This window comes from Schistocerca piceifrons, chromosome 2, assembly GCF_021461385.2.
Source record: "Schistocerca piceifrons isolate TAMUIC-IGC-003096 chromosome 2, iqSchPice1.1, whole genome shotgun sequence".
Taxonomy (NCBI): Eukaryota; Metazoa; Arthropoda; class Insecta; order Orthoptera; family Acrididae; genus Schistocerca; species Schistocerca piceifrons.
Window position 1 is genome coordinate 642,175,659 of NC_060139.1, and position 25,452 is coordinate 642,201,110.

A 25,452-nucleotide genomic window follows, 5' to 3' on the forward strand; every position below is an offset into this window, starting at 1 on the left:
AGAACACTATTGGTAGAGACATCACCTACTAAGCTTATGAGACAGCTTCCAAGAATATCATGCCGAAGTTTCGTTATGCTATTGTAATAGCAGAGACTTTTTCCAGCTGTAGAATGGGATACTTGTGCAATTAAAACTGGTGCCAGTAAAGAGATTTGTGAAATAATTCTGAATGTCTTGTTATGGAATTATTTTGGGCAGATCGTTAAAGAACGGATGGATGAGACCAATGTCTTAAACCTTCTGGTAACTAACATGAGCTTTTCAAACAAGTTAACTTGTAGCAGGGAGAAGGTATTATAAGGAATGTTAAGGAAGGTAGAAAAATAATTTTTACTAGCACGAGGGTCAATCCATATGAAGTGGTCCAGTGATGGTTGCTTGACCATTTTCAAATATATTAATTTTTATATGTGATTGCCCTATATTTGAGAAGTTCAAAACAAGATTTTTAAAATAATTTATCTTGCGCCTTTACTGGATGGTGGTCATTTTTATTTGTAGGCACACGACAGATTTTTCAGCCTGGAGACATTAGCGAAAATTTGAATATATCTGCACTGGATTAAGTTATAACATTGCAATTGACATGATTGTTTTTAGAAAAAGTGTCCTCTACAACATTGTCTATTACACAAAATACCCTAAATTCAAAAATAACCAGTCAAAATGACCTCCAAAGTTTGATATCCAGATTTTCAAAAATCCTCTTTAGGCCCAAAAATAACCAACAAGGGGTGATTCTTTGATTCTATTTTTTCCTATAGTTAGATAGCATACACTATTAGCCTCATATAGAGCAAGAATTTGAGTTTTTGAAATTTGAAAATTTTCATTTTTTTTAAGTTTGAGGTTAGTGATCTCTGGTAGCACTGAATGTAAAAATGATTTTTGCACAGTTTGTACACCTATATGATAGCAACGTACTGTAAAAATTTCAGCACTGGTGTCTGACTGTGAACAAAGATATGACTTTTTAAAAATGAGGAAATAGTTCGCATTACTCTACAACTGATTTTACGGATGTGATATTGGCAGGATATAATCAATTATTATTGGAAGTAGGGTACTGAATTATATACAAAAAGTGGAAACATCACTGAAATTAACATTTATATGATTTTGACATACTTTAAATTAATATTTTCAATTAACATCCTTAGAGATGCGACTGTTCCTAGACCTAGTGCTCAGTGTTAAGAACACTTACTTCTTCAGACAGCTTCTGTGATATAGAATAAGACCTCCCAGTTGCTGTGGTACGTTCAAGCACTGAAAGTTTCCTGAAAACATTTTTCATTAGTTCCAAACTTTCACTAGTAGATTTCTTGAACAATGTTCTTGGGCCAGCAGGGTGGTAAAAATGCACAAAAACATCATTGTTTTCCAAACTTATTCTTTCAATCACTATCTATCATACACGCAAGCCACTATGCCACTCAACGTTAAAGACAAATGTAATTTTGGTGACACAATGATCCTTATACATTTTGGTTTCTGATGTTACATAGCAACAAAGTAAGTTTTCTGCAATGCCAAGGAATCAGGAAATATTTCTTCTCATGATACTCACACACTGATGTTACAGAAGAATATACTCAAAACATATTCGAACACGTGAGGCAATACTGACCCTACGACTTATCTTAGAAGCTAGGTTAAGGAAGGGCAAACATACGTTTCTAGCATTTGTAGACTTAGAGAAAGCTTTTGATAATGTTGACTGGAATACTCTCTTTCAAATTATGAAGGTGGCAGGGGTAAAATACAGGGAGCGAAAGGCTATTTACAATTTGTACAGAAAGCAGATGGCAGTTATAAGAGTCAAGGGGCATGAAAGGGAAGCAGTGGTTGGGAAGGGAGTGAGACAGGGTTGTAGCCTCTCCCCGATGTTGTTCAATCTGTATATTGAGCAAGCAGTAAAGGAAACAAAAGAAAAATTTGGAGTAGCTATTAAAATCCATGGAGAAGAAATAAAATCTTTGAGGTTTGCCGATGACATTGTAATTCTGTCAGAGACAGCAAAGGACTTGGAAGAGCAGATGAACGGAATGGATAGTGTCTTGAAAGGAGGATATAAGATGAACATCAACAAAAGCAAAACGAGGATAATGGAATGTAGTCGAATTAAGTCGGGTGATGCTGAGGGAATTAGATTAGGAAATGAGACACTTAAAGTAGTAAAGGAGTTTTGCTATTTGGGGAGCAAAATAACTAATGATGGTCGAAGTAGAGGATATAAAATGTAGACTGGCAATGGCAAGGAAAGCGTTTCTGAAGAAGAGAAATTTGTTAACATCGAGTATAGATTTAAGTGTCAGGAAGTCATTTCTGAAAGTATTTGTATGGAGTGTGGCCATGTATGGAAGTGAAACATGGACGATAAATAGTTTCGACAAGAAGAGAATAGAAGCTTTTGAAATGTGGTGCTACAGAAGAATGCTGAAGATTAGATGGGTAGATCACATAACTTATGAGGAAGTATTGAATAGGATTGGGGAGAAGAGAAGTTTGTGGCACAACTTGACTAGAAGAAGGGATCAGTTAGTAGGACATGTTGTGAGGCATCAAGGGATCACCAATTTAGTATTGGAGGGCAGCGTGGAGGGTAAAAATCGTAGAGGGAGATCAAGAGATGAATACACTAAGCAGATTCAGAAGGATGTAGGTTGCAGTAGGTACTGGGAGATGAAGCAGCTTGCACAGGATAGAGTAGCATGGAGAGCTGCATCAAACCAGTCTCAGGACTGAAGACAACAACAACAACAACAACAACATACTCAAAATTTAAGCCAAGTTTGTCTTACTTCATCAAAGCCATTGACATTTTTCAAGTTTTTGAAACTGAACTGTAAACTGTTTTGTGACACACTTCACGTGCTATCTGTCCAACAGAGCACTGTTCATCCATGTTATTGCATTCCAGTTAATCTCTCAAAATTAATTACAAATTACACACAGAACAAAGCACAAAACACATTCTACACTCTCAGTGAAGTATGTACGTCCACTCTAACAGAGGTTTCAGAACAGACTGACTAAAACGATGCCACCCCCAGCAAATAATGTACTTCTATGATGCCACACCCAGCAATAATGTACTTCTTTATTGACAATAAACCTAACTGTAGACAGGCATTTTTATTACCATAGAACAAAAGTGAAGGCCCCTGTTGTTTAATATTGTATTATTAAAAATAAACTAAATGAATATTGGGTGATAGTGTTAACTAAATATGTCACAATTAAATTTTATTACAATCAACCATTTAAATAGGCAACACCATAGGATCAGTTGTAGAGTAATGTGAATTCTCCTCATTTTCAAAAATTCGTGTGTTGAAATTTTTGGTGTCATATAGGTGTACAAACTGTGCAAAAACCGTATATTTATATTCAGTCCCACCTGAGATAACTAACCCAAAACTTCACAAAAAATGAGTTTTCGAATTTCAAAAATTCATAAAAAATTAAGGAAACATTTGTAAGTGTTCTTGATGCATATGAGGCTAGTAGTGTATGATATCTAACTATAAGAAAAAAATACTCTCATAAATCACTCCTTGTTTGTTATTTTTGGGCCTAAAAAGTGGATTTTTGAAACTTCGGATACCAAACTTTGGAGGTCATTTTGACATTATTTTTGAATTTATGGTATTTTGTGTACTAGACAATCGTGTCAATTGCAATATTGTAACTTAACCCAGTGCAGAGATATTAATATTTTTGCTAACGTCTCTAAACTGAAAAATCGGTGCGCGCCTCCAAATGAAAATGGCAGCCATTTAGTAAAGGTGAAATGTAAACTTTTAAAAAACTGTTTTGAATTTCTCAATTATAGGGTAATCACATTTAAAAAATGAAAATATTTTAAAATGTAAAGTAACCAACTTAATTTTTATTGGACCACTTCATTTGGATTGACCCCAAGAGTGACTGAATACAGGGTATGTAGTCAGCATCAAATATTGAGCTCTGAGGATGAAAATTTGTAGCACAAATGAGTAAAACTCAGAAATATTTTACAGAACTCCTTAAAGTATGTCCTTAAGTAAGGTTGTGATGATGGTTGGGAAAAGATATTCTGTGGTTAAATAACCATGTTAGTAAGTAGCTTTATCTCAGATTTTAGTGAAGTCGCAAAGCTTAGTAGACACACACTGAATGAAGCCAAAAGGGTGAGATAGAGAAGCGTTCACTGAATTTGAGAGTAAAATTTTGGTGAAGTATCATACTATCTATCCTTCCAAATTTTGGTCTTTGTGTAAAGTCAGTAAACAGATCAAAGTAGTCTAGTCAGTCACTGACAATACTGGCAGTAACACAGATTATGATGGAGAGAATGCCGAAATACTGAATTTGGTTTTCCTAAATTGTTTTCTGCTGAAGACTGTAACGTGGTTCTACATTTCAGTCTTTTCACAAATGCTGAAATGGCAGATACTGAGATGATTGGTTGTGAGATGGGAAAAAAGTAAACTGCTAAACAGTGGAAAGCAGGTGGACCAGATGAGGCGCCTGTGAGTTAATAGAGAGATTATGTAAAAGAAATTGCTCTCATCTAGCAGTAATTTATCATAGGTCACTGAAATGACAAAAGGTACCTAGCCGCCGAGGAAAAACTGCAGTCAGTCAAGTTTTCCGCAGGTCACTCAAGTTTCCAAGAATGTGTAATTACGGGCCTATACACCTCAGGTTTTCATGGTGTAATTGGTTAATGGTATTCTTCCAGGTGTTGTGCCGAGTTGTTGTTCAGATTATATCCCCATTATTTAATGACGAACACAGCTGTCATCTTCATGTGCTGAGAGTTTTGATTTTTGAGTTATTTGTACTCGCTGCCCGTACGCCAACTAGACTGTGAACAATTATCAGTCTCACCCCATTATTTACTGTGGAGTTCAGCTCCCAGAAACTAGCATTCTCTGTGTTTCATTCCCTTCATCTAAGGTAAGTGTCTTTGTAATATTAGATCATCTAGGTCTCTGAAATCTGGGTGTGTACCACATTCTATGCAGATGACCCATGTCTTAAGTGGTGGCAGATGATCACAGCAATCAAGGAGAGGTGGGACATCAGCAACACCCCCAACTAAAACAACCAAGCAAACCATCTGTCAATGAGCACTTGAAATAAAATGAGACGAGTATTGTGGTGTAAACACACAGTTTTTGGGACAGTGCAATTAATGTCCGTTGAAACAAAGGTGGAGAAAATCTAATAAATAGGATCTAGGTTCTCTTAAAACAAAGCTTGCAGTCCGGAACTCAGTTTATTAAGATCTCACCTGCTGTTAAATCAACCAGGAGCTGGGAAATGCTGAGAGAATTTCAGTACACACTCTGAAAAACAAAAAGCATTGAAGTGCAAGTAGCTGAGAGAGACCAGTGATTTCAAAATCTGGTTGGAGGTCGCACAGCAAGTAGACATAACAGTAAAACTTGGCAGCACCTGAAGGAGACTACAGAGTCCGTTGTTGAAATATTGTGCATAAAATGGAAACGGCAGCTAGCTAGAACACCCAAGAACACACCATTATTAGCCCTAAACCAAAGATGTCAATCTCTGTTATATAATTATGGAACTTGCTCTGTTCTCAAGCATTATGGTTTGTCATTTAGTTAACAAAATACAAGCTTACTGAATAGCAGAACAGTTTTCTAATTAAATTAACAAGTTCTTTGCATATAGAACTAGAAACATCATTCTTCATGGAACAAAATCGACAGATCTAAAGCTAATTTAGAGTGTACCCTGGGGAGTGTTATAGCGTAGTTACAATTTAATATTTATATTAATGATCTAATGGGGTTGGAAGAGAAAGTGGTACCAGATATAATGTAAGCCACACATTGTGAACTGGCTTCTGGAGCAGATAGAAAAGTTTTGTAGGAGTTGGTAGTGTTACTCGTTCTGGAAAATCTCCACTCTTCTGGCTTGCATTTTTGTTACCATTGTTAAGAAACAATGCATTTTTAAATTAATTGCCTAACCAATACTAAGACACAAAAACAGAAAAGTCAACAAATGCAGCATGTGAGGTGGTGTCATAAGGTTTAAGTATCACCTCAAAAAAAATGTTCCATAATGCATGCCACAAGAGCATCCAAAACAAATGTTGCAGCCCATCTCCAAAACAAAATGTTGCAGCCCATTGATAAATTGAAGATCATGCTGAAATTCATTTTTCGCTGCTGCAGGAATGTATAAACTGTGTCAGGCCAATCCACGCAGCTGAAAAGGTCACCTGGATTGGTGACATTTCCATTGCTGCTGGAAGTGAATTACCTCACAATACTCCATTTCATCAACAGGCTGCAGCATTCTTGTTTAGACTCTTATAGCAGCATGCAATACTACAAAGGTGTCAGAATTTCATCATGCACATGCACTACAGACATTTTTTTAATAAAAAATTAAATACGTAACTTTGTTTCAAAGTGCTGATTAAAACCTTGATTACCCATTGTTATTCTCAATGTAATTGAAATGAAATTACATGAAACGAGTTTTGCTGCTCCACAGAAATAAGTGTTAGTGTTGCTGAATCGTGTTGCATTTTAAGTTTGTTGATATTTTCCATCAGAAAGTGTGTGTGTGTGTGTGTGTGTGTGTGTGTGTGTGTGTGTGTGTGTGTGTGTGTGTGTGTGTGTGCGCATGCAAACAGTATGTTTCCGAAGTAGATGTGCTGTGAACATTCAGCAAATTATTCTTATTTAACATGTTCAACATTTGTATCGTCTGCCAGGCTATGACTTGTAAATTTTGACAACAGTAATGAAAATACAGTCTGTAATTTTTTGAAAAATAAAATTTAAGGAGAGTACCCTTAATGAATCAACTTAGCATACATGTTCTTTCTTTTCTGTAGGTTAAAAAAGCATACAAAGAAGAAATAAGTTCTCTGTTGGGGTAGTACCAACTTCCCTCTCAGAAGATGAATCTCTAGAGATTTTCACCCAAGATGAAATCTTTGTAAAAGAAGCAAATAAATTTTTCTAATAATAGATAAATTGTGTTATTTCACAACTAATTTTTAATGTCTGTACAGTTTATCAAATGTGCTCATGAATTGCAATTGTAGAGTCGATTTTGCAGCATGTGCAATTTACTTGTTGGAGTGATCGGGGGGCTGACCATTTAGTCATCGCCTTTCATTTCATCACTTGGCGGTATTCTTGACGGTCAGATGTTGTAATCAGCCACAAAGAAATGTCTTGCAGCTGAACGACATATTGTTCCTCAGTCTCCCACTATATATATAAACTCCTGTGCTAGTTCTATAATTTTGTTGATTCCAGAATGCTCAGTTTCATAAGTGAACCTAGGGCTACATAAGATGTATTTTATAGTATGTCTCTATGGTTTTCATGTTGAGTTTTGTTTTCTTTGCAAGATATATTTTTACTTATTAAATAAGGATTTGGAGGGCACTAGAGATGCATACTTACTTTCACTTGTTTTATTGCCTGCACAAATTAGTATTTAGACAAACTAGGATCTTTTGACTGCTTTGTAAACAAGCCTGATACTCAAATATACAATTTCAAAACAATGTTATTTATATCAAAAGTAAGTTCAGTTAAAAAAACTATGAAATTAAAGGAAACAGAATGGCTGGCGAATAAGTGATTTCAAGAGATGAAATTGCCCTACCACAAATAAAAATTGCAAAGAAAAGACTCCAAGCTTTTGAAAACATTATTTCCTTCCTCAGGGAGGGAAGAGTGGTAGGAAGGAATAAGATTAGAAATGAGAGTGTAGTGCACCAACCTGATGTTCTGTAGTCGCTGTTGCCTCCTTCGTAGCACAACTGTTTTGTTTCCTTGAAGTTGAAAATCCTACTCAGTAGTAGGTGTTTGCTCAACAAAAATATACAGACTACCACAATTAAGGTTGCACTATTCACGCAGTTTATTAGCCTCAGTCGTATTGTTTCAACAATGATAAATTTCACTTCTCCATGAAAATTATTAGCACTTACTAATACCCAAGAGTACAGTGGCAAAAGTACTCATACGAATTACAAAGTTAAGAAAATATTCATTAATAAAGCACTGTCCATAATCAGAAATAGTTCTAACCGGGTAATGAAGTGTGGCACAAAACACAGTCCATATTTACACAAATAAGTTGACATACCATATTACCTTATTTATCACCAAAACCTACAAAGTAGACCACTTGGGGGTGTGTACTCATAGCTCCCAGCAGCTTCTTGATGACCTTAAAGCTCCTTGGAATTAATTTTTTTGTGAGCCTGTTTAGTACCACTTGATATTCTATTTGAATCTCAATTGTGTAAAATCTTTGGATTTTTGAGTTTTGTCCAGGGGAGGAACTCACTTAGTGCCATGTTGGTTGACTATCACGGGTGAGGAACAACTGTCATTTTGCTTTTTGCCAGAAACTCTCGGGTGATAAATACAGTGTGTGATCGCATATTGCCATGACGGAGGAACCAGTCACCTGTGCACTACTTTTGTTGGACATTATCTTCTGACACAGTCCGTAAGACAGCCCCACAACATTGCTTATATCCGGGATGGTCTGATTACGATCTTCCAGCAACATAGCCCAGACAGCAGCAACATTTTTAGGAGTGATATCAGTTGATGGGCATTCTGAGTGGAATCATCATGAAATGATTGTGTGCCATCTTGCAATTGTTTAAAACTAGTTAAAAGCTTGACTGTGACCTAAGGCGTCTTCTCCAAACATATTGTGTTAATGTTTATGCAAACATGTTGTTCCTAGGTACCCATCATCTCAATTTCGCAAGACCCGCAGTGTGCAAGAATGAGGAAGCACATGTGACAACTAAATCGGATCATTTAGCTCAAAGTCGAATGAGCCTGTAACTCTCAAAGCATGTATTAGGTGCCACCTGGCAGCTTTTCCTAGTAAAAGCTCTATTTCACCAGCTCCAAATATATTCCAGGAACTTTTTAGTAGTACCTCATACTAGACAATATTTCAGTTGGTTCACTCAGTAATTGAAGTCGCAACGCTCAACAATAACTCGTCACATGACAATGATAGCTCAAACCTCACACAAACTGTGACACATTTCAGTCAAATATTCTTTGAGTTACAGAAATCACATGGAAGTAATCAATATCACTATTGATTGTGTGTGCGTGTTCACACAGATACACACATTTTTGTGAACAGCAGAATTTTAACTTGATAGAATATTGGAAGCACAGATGTTACATGCTTGTTAGGTTGGCCAGGACTGGACACATACTTGAGGACTTGGAGTGACGTATGCCAGTTTAAAAAAAGGCATATGAAGAAATTTTTATTTCAGATATTATTCAGTCATTTAATAGCCAGTTAGGTAAAATTTTAGTTTATGAAAAAGTGGTAATCTAGTAATTTAGCTAAGCTTATAGAATCACTTCATGTCTGCACTGGGAATAACGTACTCAAGATTACAGGTGCCACATTGCAAATTGTTCTACATAATGATAAATTATTCAGAATCGTAGTGTTTTAGTTGGTGAAGGGTGTGCGACATGATCCAGGAAGAATAGAGTAATAGTAGTCCAGTGTCAAAGTTCATAATCTAACAATCCAAAAAGCAAAATTGACAATACAAAATTATGATGGTGTGGAACTTTCAGTGCTAATTACCTTGTAAGTTAGTTTCATGTAAAATAAAGTACTTCACTGTAGAATTGGGATGCCAGTTTTGTAATTAATAGTGTTACTTCTTTCACAAATGTACATTAGCTCACATGATGTGAAAAATTCAACTATGAATGTTTTTCTGGTTAAGATTCTTGAAGTGGAAACTAATTACACTGTTGGACTCGTCACAGTGAAAGTAAGTTTCTGGCAATGGAAACTTGACATCGCACTCCCCTCAGATTTAGTGGTACGGTGACCCAGTGGATAGGCTGTAGATGGAGTATGAAAACAGGAAGGTGTACTGAACTATGAACATAGAAGCAAAGAGGAACAGTGAATGGTTGAAGATGAAGGTATGAAACATTGATGGATATAACTAGGCACGTTATCATGGTTATGTGGTCACGGTGTTGGCTGCAAAGGGGGAGATCCATGTTCAAATTTCCCTCGTGCCCTTCCTCCCACCACTCCCCCCCCCCCCCTCCCCCATTTCCCCGTAGAATTATGAACTGTCTATCTGGTCATTGACTTGTCTGCATCATGGTGTAATGTCTGTTTGCAGTAGCTAGGTATAAGGACGGGGCCTCCAGATGTAAAATTCATTTCCTTTGTTGTAGTATACTTCAACACCCGTTTATTTGTTGTTTTCAGTTCTGTGAGAAAGGTCCATGTGGTGTCTCACCTACTCTCCGTGTGCATCACATTGACTTGCAATGGTAATATAGTCTTAGCATGTGATTCACATTCTATAACCAATGTTACGTATGACAGTAGCCAAGACTACAGAGGGAGAACAGGTACATGAATGAATGTCTGGATGGTAAGTTTGTAATTTTATGGGGGGAAAAGTGGGATATGAGGGAGGTTTGTTCATGGATCTCCCACTTTGCAGTCCAACACAGTGACATGATATCATAGTTCATGCAAGTTACTCGTGTTGCACAACTTAGTCTTGGACCATTCACTGTTTCTATTTTGCTTCATTTTTTTCTCAGTTCAGTACACTTCTTCCTGTTTGAACCCTTCATGTGTGTTCAGTTTTTGACAAGTGAGCCACTAGAATATTTTACCACTAAATCTCAAAGTGGGGGGGGGGGGGGGGGTGGAAAAGGAGAGGGCAGGGAGGGGGAAAGACAGGTCAGTGCATTGGCAGAAGCAGCATTTTTACAGTGAGTAGGTACCTATCCCTTTCCTTGTATTGTTGATATTCCACTCTGGAGTTGCTATTGTTTGACTAATAGGTTTAGAGGGAGCAAAGAATAATCAAAGTTTTCAAATATTTTGGTACATGTCATACTTACAAAACAATGATAATTAGCATAATTACTGGGAAGAAAAAAATACTGATTATCAAGAGGTGGAAGGCATGACAAATGGAATAGTTCCTACTTGTTATGTCACAAAAGGCACATCCATCACTCAGCAGACTCCAGGATGAGAGTGACTTACCTGTTTTAAGAATGAGGAGAGGCAAACCTTTGACAAACATGATCTACCTGTCCATGATGTGTGGATGATCTCCAGAGGGCATGTCTTGAAACAATCTTCTGAAGCATTTCATGAACTCATTGTCTGCAAAATTTGGAACCCAGTCTGGGGATGTGAGGGCATATAGTGCCAGGGAGCGGCCGTAATCTTGAAGTAGTTATCAATGTATTGATAATATGATTGACCTCAGCTGCATCACAAACATTTCACTTCAGAGAGCCCTAGTTACATTTGCCCCTCCCCTTCTTGGAGGTGCTCTTATACAGGGTGGAGAAAAATTGTCATGAAATTTTAACGCTGGATAGCTGATGCCAGTAGGAACCAAAATCTGATGTTTTGTAGGTTGACAACGCATCATTTTTAAACTACAGAAACTCAGCGCCACACTTTCAGATTGACTGTGGGATTGCCCTGTTGCCATTCATCAGTTGATGGGCAGTGCTATGGTTGTCAATTCACGGATTCAAATGTCCCTCGCTCCGTCACTTCCCCAACATGATACGCACACGTGTCAAGTAGGTCTTGTGCTGTTTCTCTCCATCTCACATCAGAGGCATTTACATGTAAGCTTTGCTTTGGAACACACACACACACACACACACACACACACACACACACACACTCACAGTAGTAATAGTCACAGTCACCTGTGGTTTAGTCATACAGTAAGCTGGTGGCACATTATTTGTTTGAGAACAAGATATGGTTTTTGTTTATGGACTAGCTGATGATAATGCCCATGAAGTTTGACAGTTGTATGAGGAACGATACTAACAGCAGGACGCCATCCACACCCAAAAACGTTTACAGCAATTCACCAGTGACTTGGCAAAACAGGCTTGTTAGTGGGATATCATGGTGATGGTGAAAGACTTCGAATATGACAGGATGCTGCATTTGAAGAGACTGTTCTCGTGCGCTTCGGGGAAGCACCTACGACAAGTGCTCAAGTGGTTGGACACGACATGAGGGTCACTCATCGGTTAGTGTGAGAGGTTTTGAGGGATGATGGTGAGCATCCATTTAGTTTCCACCCTGTCCAAGACATAAATTCTACAGTGGACTATGAACTCAGTGTAGGGTTTTGTTAGTGGTTTCTGTGACGTGTTGCACGAGGTCCCAACTTCCCCATCATTATGTATTATACCAGCGAGTGCACCTTCCATCGGGATGGCCTTTATGATACTTCAAACGTTCATTACTGAGCAAGGGGAAATCCTCACACTATTTACATCCACGGACGCCAGGAGCGATTTTTGCTCAACATTTGGGCAGGCATTGTGGGTGACCATCTGATTAGGCAAAGTCCGTGTACCTACTCGACTTACTGGGGCAAATTACCTTCACTTTTTGCAAGAAACTCTACCTTGCCTGCTGGAAGACGTTTTCCTGGACATACGGCTACGCATGTGTTCGCAGCACGATGGGGCACCCACACGGCTGGGTAAATAGCAAGATGTTCTTGCAGGACATGGCCCCTGCGACCACCAGAACTGAAGCCACAGGACCTTTTCCTGTGAGGGGGATTCTTCAACGTTATAATTCACCCACCCGGACACAAACTACCTAGAAACGAAGAGGAATTAATGGATTGTATTCAACATGCCACCAATCACGTCAGGGCAATGCCAGGAATCTTTGAAAGAGTTCGACAAAACACCGTTCGACTTTACCAAGCTTATCACATCAGAGGGTCGCAAGTTCGGGCATGTGCTTTAAGTAAACAATGTCCTAACTACAAAAAAGGCCCTTTTGAGGGCCAACCAATTTGTAAGACTTCCTGTACTAACAGCTGTTGACTGGTTTGTTCCCGGTATGTCTTATCATGAAACTACAGTGGATGTGTCGGGATCCCGGTGGATTCGTCCCAAGGTCCCCAGAGTGGAAAGCTGGCACGCTACCACAGCGTGTGGGGGGGCTGCCTTGGATACATCGCGATCTCCAGCAGGCAAAGCATTTGCGGTCATGGGTTGTCCAGAGCATCCTACAAGGGCAATCCTACAGCCAATCTGGGCGCATGGCGCCCAGTTTCCATAGTTTAAAAATTGTGCATTGTCAGCCTTACAGAAAACTAGTAATTTTGGTTCCTACTGGCATCAGCTATGCAGGGTTAAAATTTTGTGACACAATTTTTCTCCACCCTTTATAGAGGTCTTGACAGCCCAGAAGATTGGCTGTGTGATTTTCCAAGGGACATTTGTGTTGAACAGATAGCTGAAATGGATACTTCCACTTAAGTGACAGCCTCTTTCTTTCTGTATGTTTTGGTTTATTACGCTGCACTTGTTTCTCTCCTCTTGCCAAAATTTGTTCATATATTTCACACACGGGGTGACTCACTATTGCCACAAAGAATAACTCCAAAAGGATGATAGGAGCTGTAAAGTTTGTGGGACAAAAGTTGCATGGGACAGCAGGGGCCATAACATGATGGTTTTTTTGATGCTAGGTGGGGAGCTGCAGATATATGAAGGTCAACTTTGTTTTTTAAATGGGATACTATAGTTTGGCAGTTTCTGATAGTGACTACTGAGATGAATCCAATGATGTGTAACAGTAACTTCTTGGAAGGTCAACGAAGGTCACAAAGGTAGCATGAACATCGATTGACAGTAAAGAAAATCAAATTAGTAAATGTGTCATCCCTCTAAATCTGAAGTTGAGTCCACCGGCAAATTCATTGTGATGCATACAATCCATACCAGTTAATTCTTGGGGGAGACTGATATGGTAAGGATGGTATCGGTGGTGATGCAGAACACAAAAAACACTACTCTGGCTCATGCCAGATTCCCTTGCGATTTGACTCTAACACAAGTTTCTCGAACCACAGTGGCAAGAGTACCAATTTCTATTTCCTTTTTAGTAACTTTACTTTGTTGGATATGTTTCTGATGTGTTAAAGATCCAGTTCTCAATTTATCATACGCACATTTAAATGTACAACGTATGTAAGTCTCTAGCTCTCACTGAATTTCGTTGGCATTCTGCAGAAATGAGAAGCATATCGACTTGTTCTTCGAAGGAGTACATCATTCCAATTCACTTCACAGGGAATCGCCATGTTACATGCTTGATCGCTTGTAAAATTTTGTGTAGTGGATTTTAAGACTGTGTGTAAATTGGGCTTATATTTTTAAAGTGTTGAAAGAGAGTTTGGCTCATGCCTCCATCTGTCATAAACAGTTCTCAGTGCATTGTTAGTGCATGAAATATCACCAAACATCAGATTACACAAAGAATAGTTTTTCTGTGTTACATGTTGTATTAAAGCCTTAGTGATTTACCATGGATTTACATAAATGAAGTGTGAAAAATAAGTATACTGAAAGTTTAGCTATTCTGTATCTCTTGCAAACATTTGTTACTGAAAATATGCAGCACCAGAGGTTGAATTTGCATGTAGGAACCTTGTCAGCATTTGCTTTTTTGTATTTAATTACAAGCAGTAAAGAATTGTGATTTAAATACTTAGTTCGCAGTTGGATTGGTAGTCCACTATCACGAAAGGCTACTACACTTGCCTTCTGTAAATTTACTTTAGAATGTATGATAGAATCATGTTGTGGTTTAATTTATTTTCTTTATGCATGTAAACTTTTGTTTGATTTTGTTTTGTTGCTTGATTATCGTGTTTTATTACTTGTAGTTCTCGCATCAAGAATCGTCCCTATCACAGTAATAATCACAGGAACTATCCAGCGCTGCCATCTCCATCTCGGTAAGGGTTTCCCTTGAGAAAATTTTTAATGTGGATGTGGTTGGCTTTGCCTTTAATTTGTTTGACTGTTAACATTGTTCTCAATGTGGCTTAACTATAATAGTAAGAGAATATCCTTGACAATTAACATTTTGTGTGTGTGTGTGTGTGTGTGTGTGTGTGTGTTCAAGTATTTTACTACTGATGAAGATTTTTAAAGCATGTATTATTTCAGTTAATATTGTTGAAAGCTTTCTCTAAATCTAACAACACTGTGAGCATAGGTTTGCTTTTAACCCATCTGCTTATACGAATTGTAGTTCATTATTGCCCCTCTTGCATTGTAATGTTGTATGGCCCAAACTGCCCGTCCGTATGATGAGTGTGTACCAGACTCCTTCTGTAAATAATTTGTTCTGGTATTTTGTAACCTGACTTGTTAAACTGATAGTTATGTAATATTAACACTTGAAATAATGTGACTTTACTTTGGGGTTGGGGTTGTTACATTCTTCTTGAAGCAACAGGGTGCTTCAGCTGTATCATATCTTCCATATCAGGTGGGATAGTTTTGTCTTCAGTGGTTCTCCCTAGGATCTCAATAATTCTGAGGTAATACCATTGACTCCAGGCGCTTGTTTACACTTGGCTTGTTTAGTGCTCTGTCAAATCCATCTTGCAGTAGTGTTTTTTCCACCTGATGGTGTGCTTCTTTCTTTTTCATGATATTATCTTTGAAATCCAAACTGTAAGTTTGGCAACTGTAAGATAGTATTTTAGGAGGGGTTGAAAAAGAAAATCGGCCAACCAGTTGCAAGTGAAGGTTTATTGGAACCTTTGACCTAGGTTTCAAGAATTTTAAAATTGTCATCTCCAGAAGGTGTAATGTACACCAAAATTAAATTATTGGCTACAACACTATTTCAAACAAAACAGAGTAGTAACAACTGTTGAACAGAAAATTATAATTTAAGCTAATGCACATGTTAAATCACGAACTAATGAAGTCGGAGGAACACAAATAATCACTGCAGCAACATAGTATTTCTGGTGCAAAGATTAAATGCCAAGTGTAGTGGCCCATTAACATAGAGCTCTTGTCTATGTAAAAGTTTATTTGTTTATAAGAAGACACAATGATGGCATGGCTAAAGTCAACTGCCCAAATGTACAGTCACTAGTTAAGGAGAGCTACATAAAGAGTTCATTAAAAATATGTGCATAAGAAGTGTGCCTAGACTGCACTGAGTAGATTAAGTAAATTAAAATAGAAAAACAAGGTTGTGTTGTGTAAGGTGGAATGATACCTAAAAACATTATTGTAAGGAGTAAACCTGCAATGATATTTTGCCATTCATGTGGTAAATAGTGCTATTAAAAATATAAAAGAATATTATGAAGAAGGGGGGGGGGATAGGGACTATGAACTAACATCCGTTAAGTGGATTGCCAAAAACCTTTATTTTCTCTTTTTTTTTTTTTTTTTTTTTAAATTAGTATTGGCTTCCCATCTAAGCTCTTGATGCTCATAAAAGTGCTTCCGTTTTGTCCAGATTTTCTTGTAGGTGGCATCCATCTTTACCGTACTTATCCATGCTTCTACAGCATGCAATCCTACTATAACCATTACTTGCTGCATTATATTTTCTCTTTTCACGTAATCGCTATCTCAGGTGTTGTCAAAGAACTTCCATTGGGCTTCTCTTTGATTATCTGATCCTTTGCTGCCTTCAGTATTTCATTTCACAGTTATCGGCTTGCCTTCTTTCGTTTTCTTTTACCCTTTTTCAGTCAGTCATTGCATATTACTCCCTTTAAAATCTACACAGTTAATTATTATTCAGGTCCCAACTCCTCAATTTGCTACCTGTCTGCAGTTTCTTCACTTTTAATCTCTTACATGTATACATATGTCTTTCATGGTCCTTAAGCATAGTATTAGCACTGATTCAATAGTGCTTTGTGCAAAATTCTATCGGGCATATTTTCTCTTTCATTTGTTTCCGTCAATACATGTTCTAAAAAATTTCCATCTTTTCCTTTTTCTGCTTTTGAATTCCATTCTCCCATCACAAATTTTTCTCTCTTGATGATCTGAGTAATTTCTTTTATCTCATTTTTTGTTTTTTCAGTTTCATCATCTCCAGATCGAGTAGACATAAAAACTTTTCTGCTCTGGTGGGTGTTTGCTTAGTGTCTAATTTTTTGGAATATGGTATGTGTGTTCGATGTGCATTCTATACTGCCTCCAAATGTAGGTGTGATGGTTTTGAGGTTCAACACTTAACTGGAACTCAGTAAGGTAGTAAATATAGGTCCACTAGGTTTTCCTACATGCAGTGTTCCTTTGCTCAGCATCTGTAATCCCTACTGTGTGCTGTTGATGGGATGCTTATGATGCACCTTAACAAAGATGTTCACGAACCCCTTGGGATGAGATTTTGCATTTTGTTGTAGTTTGCAACACTCTCGCTGCAGTAGAGGTGATTTAAACAATCTGTTCAGATTAAAGTGAAAGGCAGTTGGTGTCGAGACTATAGAAGTTGAGGATGATTCCATCAATTTATTCTTTAGTTAGATTTGTTCTTTGACAGTAACTCCACAATCTCAAACCTAAATTTATCTTGCAGGAAGACAGAAGAGCTTGTACTTTACAGTTGGCTTATAATATGACAAATCTAGGGAATTATATTGTTGAAACAATGAAAGTTCTTTTTTGGTGCTTATGTAATGGACACACTGAGAACTAAAGGCTGCTGGAGCTCACTATTTTAGTAATACTAACCCTTAAGTCGTGAATGTGCCATGTTAAAAGCGAGCATGAGAACATTTCTCTTCGTAAGATAGTTTGGGGCAGTGGTGTTACAGTAGACACAATAACATTCCCAGGGTGTTTATATCATGGTCTTAAATTTAAATTGGAGGAGAAAGTGAGCAGACAGCAAATTTTGTCGTGCTGCCAACTGTCTCAATATATACCACATACCTTGACTTCATACAAAGATCTGTCTTCAAACATACTGTCGTTGCAAGGTGCACTTTTGATTTTGACTACCTGTTCCTTAACATTAAACACAGTTTTCTCCTTACTTGTTACTCACCTTCACAAACAGTTAATCACAAGCAGTAACAATAAAACTTCGTTTTAATTGTCCCAGTGTCAGAGGTGGCATGCTTCTTCTCTTAACTCCCTCGTCTGTATGTTGAGTTGCTTACATTCTGGTGGAACCCGTCTCTCCACTCCCCCCACCCCCATCTGGCTGGTTGCTCATTGGCTGCCGCTCTGTCTAAAATAGTGCCAACCTTCCAGTTCTGTATTGGCTGACATCCTGGTATTATGGCATGGTCCATTTAGTATTCTCTAATGACAGCTGCACAGTGTTTTAATTTTGTTTCTGTCTTCCACATTCAGTATGCTAAATGCAGCCTGCGCACACTTTTTTTTACTTAAAATTTTGTTAAAATTCATAGCCTCTGCGACCCCATATCATGTTTTCCAATGCCACTTCTGATCTTACATTCGCTATCCCCAAGTTCATAAATCACTTGGTACTTTCCATAAATTTGTACGTCAACTTCTGACTGTACCAGAGTGGAACAATTCCTCACCTGGAAAGGTTGTTTGTAGGAGATGGTAGATGCATTCCTCTTCTAGTATCCTAGATGCGACAGCAATAAATGTGTGGATTATCTACAATCAAATAACCAGAAGTTACAGGAAGAGTGTCTTTGTCTTCAGCCAGTAAATGAACTCCCAAATAAGGAACAACAGAGAGGGATAGCACCAAGAAATCCATTCAAATGAAGCAGCAACTGTGGAATTTTGCAAGTGAAAAAGCAAAAGAAAGTCAGTTTAGAATGTGCACAAAAAAAATGCCCCTGTGAGAGATGCAAAAATCTGTCTGTAGGAAAATGTGTATGAAAAGGACACAATGTGCTTGAAGAGTGATTTCAGTGTTTAGAAATAAATGAAGAGATGTTAGGAATCTTATAAATAGGCCATGTTTCTGGGTAGAAGTGAAAAATTTTGTTTCCAAAACAGTACAGTGTTGGAATTTAGAGTTAAAGCTTTGATTGAAACACACAATGAGATACGAATGACTTGTAAAAATATAGGTCTTACCTTAACCACACTGGAATTTTAATACACGTCTCATTAAGGGCCTTCCTGTTGTAAGATGGCTAATACAGTTTTCGTTGCCATTTCGGTACCACACCTGTCTGTAGTAGTTAAACTGAAACTAGTAAATGGATACTGGGTGGTATTTGCTTAATGATATTCACACAACAACAATTACATCACTTTTTTACATATTTATTATCATCAGTGCTCTGTCGTTGGGATGGTGAAGCAGTTTCTTACCTTCGTAACATAGCCACCATTTTAGCTTTTGCAATCAAGAGTCAAGTGGTTGGATTCATCAGATAAATTGTAACATTTTTGAATTCAGTTAACGCAGTTCACATTTAGAGCACGTCACAGTTAATACACTGACTTTCAGTAATCCAGCTAAGAAAGTTTTGCACCAATATTTCATATAGTCCAGTCCTACATGCAGCAATCATTCGTTCAAATCACAGTAATAGTGTGTGACACCCTCCTACCGGTCACAACATAATTCGGAAAAGTATTCACAAACTTTAATTAAAAGAAGTGACTTACAAGTTCTTAGGCACTGACAGTACTGAGTTTTGCAGATTCCAATACATTTATTTTAGGAAACAGGTTTCACATAGATGTTGCTCATTCATTTGCTCGACTGGGACTGATTATTTTGGGTGACGTGAGATTATTTGAAGAGTGGTGTATGAACGGATCATTATTTTGGAACCTAGACAATCATATTAACTGCTACGTTAGATTCTGCTTCTCAGGATGGACTAGAAGTTTTAACAATAAATTTGTTTAATAATGTGGTGATGTTACAAACTGGAAAAGTTTATGAAACCATTTTGTGCATCCACATGAGGAATACGTTATTTACGGGTAAGTGTTACATCAAAAATTGAGGTAAATGGTACAGCAATCTTAACAACTTAAGGGGATACGGAATCGCCGATCTCCGCAATGTTAAAATATGCCTACTATAGGGAACATTTTCTCACAAACTACTGGAGACAGAGAGGTAAAATTTTTACTGTATGTGCATTGATATAACAGTACTGAAACAACAGTTTATCGTTAAAGTATTATTTTACAGAGATATTTTAGATTTATTTTTAAGTAAATTTTTTCAATCACTTTTTACTAAATTATCACCCGTAAGTCTTTTGTAAATAAAATAATTAAAAAATCATTGTTTCAATGTGTAAAAGAAACACATGTTACTGTCATAAAAATTTCAGACTTCTAGGTTCACCAGTACCTGATATAATGTTCCTAGAAGTAGTAAAATGCCAACTTGCGGGAAATGGAGAAAGAAGATTAAAACATTCCTGATCCATAGTTAATACCCCCCTTCAGTCTTCATAATCATCTTAGTCTTCTTTTGGCACCCATCTGCACCTGTCCTGATTTTTTTCACTAATGTCTTGATTATATAGTCAGCAAACCTTAGTCTGTGCTGATATAAAGTCAACGTAGCACATACTGTGCAGGAACCAACACGCAAATCCAACTTTTGAAGGACCTGGCATTTAGTTACATACCAAAGATTGAAGGTTGCCACAGCAAAATGTAGTGTATTAATTCCGACAAACCCTGTTCTTGGGAGACAATGCCATATCACACTATTAAAGCACTCATTGGGGCTCTGCGTTTTTCCATGACGACATTTCATCAGAAACTTCTGTCAGCCATATCTCTGAAAATGGGCTTTATTTCTTCCATGATGGCTAATGGTAGACTGTGGTGATAATGTCTCTCTCTCCAGTTGTTAGTCCCCTATTGTATTTACACCAGCTCTTTTCACCTTTAGGGCACAAACCGCGTTCTGGATGCTCGTCTGTGGATGCGGTGTCGAAATACAAAGCCCATATAGCTTTCCTCATTTTTTCAAGATTGCCTGTATTTTGCCTGATTGCAAGGCCATAGCAATTCTGAATGTTGTCTATTATGGAATCAGTCATCTTCCTTCGCCATGCAAGGTTTTCCCGTCTAGTTTTTTCCCTTTCATAACTGAATTTAACCTTCTCAGCCTGGTACCCATTCTCTTCTGCACATGTCCTATACATTCAAGTTTGCTTATATTTACACTGTTCCCATATGGTTTGCTTTCCAAAATTTCTTTGAATGCTTTAGAGTCACCATCTCCCAGATACTTGACATAGCGAAAATTATACCACTCTGAAGAGTGATGAAAAATTTTTTTCACCCCAGCAACCTCCATGTCACCACTACTACTATAATAATTAGCAACACAGTCATCACTATGTTCATTTTTCAGCCTGTCTATGCATATACAGTATTTAGACATTATTGCAACAGCAATAACCTTGCCAGTGTCAACACTAGTTGCTGTTAAAACACCATTGTTGGGGTATGACCCCTTTTTTGCCTCGTGCCATCAAAGGTCACGGCCACCATCATTTTTTCATTGCTTCTTCCACAGCTACCTGCATTGGCTTCTGTGCTACATCTTCAACTGCAGACCCTAGTACATAGTTGTAAGCATCAAACTTTGAAGGTACACTTGGAAGATTTAGAACACCACATAGCATATCACCAGCTGCTTTGCTCTTACCAATTGCGTGCAATCCGTAAACTAACCTAATATATACACTATAAAGGGCAGCTAGGCCAACATGGGATTCTACTTTCAGATAAATGTTTCCCTGACAATTTTTGCAGCACACACTGTTTCCAAGGGCTTCGCACAATATAATCATATCAATGAATTCAGAAACACTTCTTGTCCTTTATCAAGTAAATTATATTTCTCTTCCAAATCTCTTAGTTTTTTAATGAGAAGCATTGTTTTCATTTGGAGTAAGCTCGTTCGTCAAATCAGTAGTAATGGACCTCGCATTTTCCAACAGTGATGATGAATTGCTTTGCTTTTCTAATGAATAATAATTTCTTTTCTTTTGCCAGTTCACACGCTTTTTAAACACTTTTTGGTCTAGCTCTAGGCATTTTCACTGAAATGAAGCACTAAATACAAAATAACTCAACAACTACTTCTTTCATATAGCACACTATTTACAAACAATCCCATCACAAAGTCGGAGTAACTTGAGGAGACCAGAGGAAACATTTTTGGACAAATAGTGTATAAAGAGTTGCTGAAAAGCAGGATATTTGAATTCATGTCACATAAATGTACTGCCAAGAAGTTTATGGTCAGCCATGAGAGATGTGTATAACTAAAGCGCAATACTCAATCTCACAAATCTATAAGAATAAAATAGTTATAATTCTAGTAGAGCATGTATGATATGTCAGTTTAAAGAGGAAACTTGACGGAATATAATGTCAATAAAACGAAAATTGATTTTTTTAACCCAAAATCAGATTCCGTATCCCCTTAGTCAAATAATAAAGTATGCGAAAATTAGGTCAACAAAAGTATAACAGGAAATGTCAGAATCTAACACTGAGGCAAGACCTGCAGTCAAAACAGTAACCACTTCTGAACCTAACTGTTAACAATTTCCCAAGTTAATTATTTCACAATATTTGAACTAAGTTATTGAAAAATTGGAATGTCGAAGTTCATAATGTGTGGTGTCACTAAGTCCATAAATCATACCTTTAGATTGCCAGCACTTCCTGAGACCCCCTACATTAGAAGGATCAAGACATTAAAAATAATACTCTGAATAATGAAAGTGAAACTCAGCTTAGACAACATTTAGAATATTCGTGTGTTTGCCACATATAAATTATGTAACTAACTTGACCCATGTAGGATAATGATTGAGGGGAGGGGAGTATTTAGTTAACAGAAGTTCGTATATAATAGCCAATGCAATGGAGTAATTTCAACTTTTGATATGTCTTTAGGGGTATCATATTTTCCACTGTCCAAATTCTGCAGGTGCCAAGTCATGGTAATATGGGGGTTCTTCAAAACACCTCAACCAAATGAGTCCAAAAACTCCATGATGGCTAAGTCTGCGTGAGGACTGTGGCATTATTGTACAGCAAGCACACTCCTCCCATCAGCATTCTCTTCTTTCATTTTGAATGACATTTTGAGTTTTTTAGGGTCTTGCAATATCATTGTGTGATGATGGTCTCCCGCTGAGGCAGAAATTTGACCAAAATTATGCCTTTTCAGTTCCAAAACACTAAAGTCATGATTTATCGCCCAAAATTGTGGTTTGATTTTTTGCCAGATGTTGAATTGGTGCAATGCCATTGTGCTGACTTGTCTTTTTGTACCGTGTAATAAGCGAACCATCATCTCCTGTCACAGTACAGCTCAGAAAATCCTCACCTTCTTATTCAAATGACTCAAGAGCTTGCTGGACCCATTCACTAGTTTTTTCTTGTCCTGCTCTGTCAGCTGTTTTGGAACCCATTTAGTGCACAATTTCTGGTATCCTAGTGTTTTTGTGTTTCTGTCTCTTTCAAGGTGGGGCAGAATGCACTCCATAATTTATGGGTGAAAAGTAAAACAAAAAAAGAACACAAAGGTAATTAAAAAAGATTTTATTTCTGAAAACTACATTCAGTGCCATTTTATTCTCATTAGGTTTTGGAAATCATATCATCCGGGTGACAACCTCGGTGAGCAATGCCCATATTGAGTCATTCAAAAAAGTTTTCGAAAACTTTTCTCAGCATGTCTTGCATTATTCTAGCGATGGCATCTGTAATTGCCTTCTTAAGAGCTTCCAAGGTCCTTGGTCAAACTTTGTAAACAGCTGCTTTGACATATCCCCAAAGAAAAAAATGACAGGCTCAAATAAAGGGAGCGATGGGAGCCAAGGAACATCCCCTTGTAAGGAGATCAGATGACTGGGAAACTGTTCTTTCAGAATTTGGCATGAATGACGGACGGCCTGTTTAGTATCACTTGTGATTCTGTGTGGATCTCCTCAGTTATGTAAAATTAACGGATTTTTGAGTTTGTTCAGGGAATAAGTTACTTGGTGCCAGGTTAGTTGACTAGCACAGATGAGGAACAACTATCATTTTGTTTTCACCAGAAACTCTTGGGTGATCAACACAGTGCGTGATCTCAGATTGTCACGGTGGAGGAACCAGTCGTCCATGCGCCACTTTTGTTGGACATTATCTTTTGACACATCCTGTAAGACATCCCCACAACATTGCTCATATCCTGGATGGTCTGATCACAATCTTCCAGCAACGTTTTCAGGAGTAATACCAGTTGAGTGGTATTCTGAGTGGAATCGTCATCAAACGATTGTGTGCCATCTTGCAAAGTTAAAAGTTTTACTGTGACATAAGACGTCTTATCCAGACATATTGTGTTAACGTAGTGGTTTTTCAGAGTCTGAAAAAAAAGTTTATGCAGACATGTTGTTCTCAGGCACATGTCATCTCAATTTCGCAAAACACGCACCTATCACAAAGTCACACAAGCCTGTAACTCTCAAAGGATTTATGAGGTACCACCTGGCAGCGTTTAATTGTACAAGCTGGATTTCATCAGCTCCATATAAATTTGAGGAACTTCTGGGTAGTACCCCATACTCGACAATATATCAGTTGGTTCAGTCAGTAGGGTCATTCAGTAATTGAAGTCACAACGCTCAACAATAACTCGTCACATGACAATGATAGCTCAAACCTCACACAAACTGTGACACATTTCAGTCAAATATTCTTTGAGTTACAGAAATCACATGGAAGTAATCAATATTACTATTGATTCTGTGTGCGTGTTCACACAGATACACACATTTTTGTGAACAGCAGAATTTTAACTTGATAGAATATTGGAAGCCCAGATGTTACATGCTTGTTAGGTTGGCCAGGACTGGACACATACTGGAGGACTTGGAGTGATGTATGCCAGTTTAAAAAAAGGCATATGAAGAAATTTTTATTTCAGATATTATTCAGTCATTTAATAGCCAGTTAGGTAAAATTTTAGTTTATGAAAAAGTGGTAATCTAGTAATTTAGCTAAGCTTATAGAATCACTTCATGTCTGCACTGGGAATAACGTACTCAAGATTACAGGTGCCACATTGCAAATTGTTCTACATAATGATAAATTATTCAGAATCGTAGTGTTTTAGTTGGTGAAGGGTGTGCGACATGATCCAGGAAGAATAGAGTAATAGTAGTCCAGTGTCAAAGTTCATAATCTAACAATCCAAAAAGCAAAATTGACAATACAAAATTATGATGGTGTGGAACTTTCAGTGCTAATTACCTTGTAAGTTAGTTTCATGTAAAATAAAGTACTTCACTGTAGAATTGGGATGCCAGTTTTGTAATTAATAGTGTTACTTCTTTCACAAATGTACATTAGCTCACATGATGTGAAAAATTCAACTATGAATGTTTTTCTGGTTAAGATTCTTGAAGTGGAAACTAATTACACTGTTGGACTCGTCACAGTGAAAGTAAGTTTCTGGCAATGGAAACTTGACATCGCACTCCCCTCAGATTTAGTGGTACGGTGACCCAGTGGATAGGCTGTAGATGGAGTATGAAAACAGGAAGGTGTACTGAACTATGAACATAGAAGCAAAGGAGAACAGTGA

General features: G+C 37.6%; 1 protein-coding gene across 3 annotated transcripts in view; it reads left to right on the forward strand.

Annotated features, from left to right (window-relative positions):
* Positions 1–25,452, forward strand: part of LOC124775014 (myeloid leukemia factor) — a 129,233-nt gene that overhangs the window by 67,890 nt on the left and 35,891 nt on the right. For 2 of the 3 annotated variants that reach the window (XM_047249773.1, XM_047249775.1), the window contains exon 6: positions 14,774–14,845. The exons of the other annotated variant lie outside the window; for it this stretch is intronic. In XM_047249773.1, coding sequence (XP_047105729.1) covers positions 14,774–14,845 — 72 coding nt within the window. The remainder of the gene's footprint in view (positions 1–14,773; positions 14,846–25,452) is intronic. 3 annotated transcript variants of the gene reach the window in all.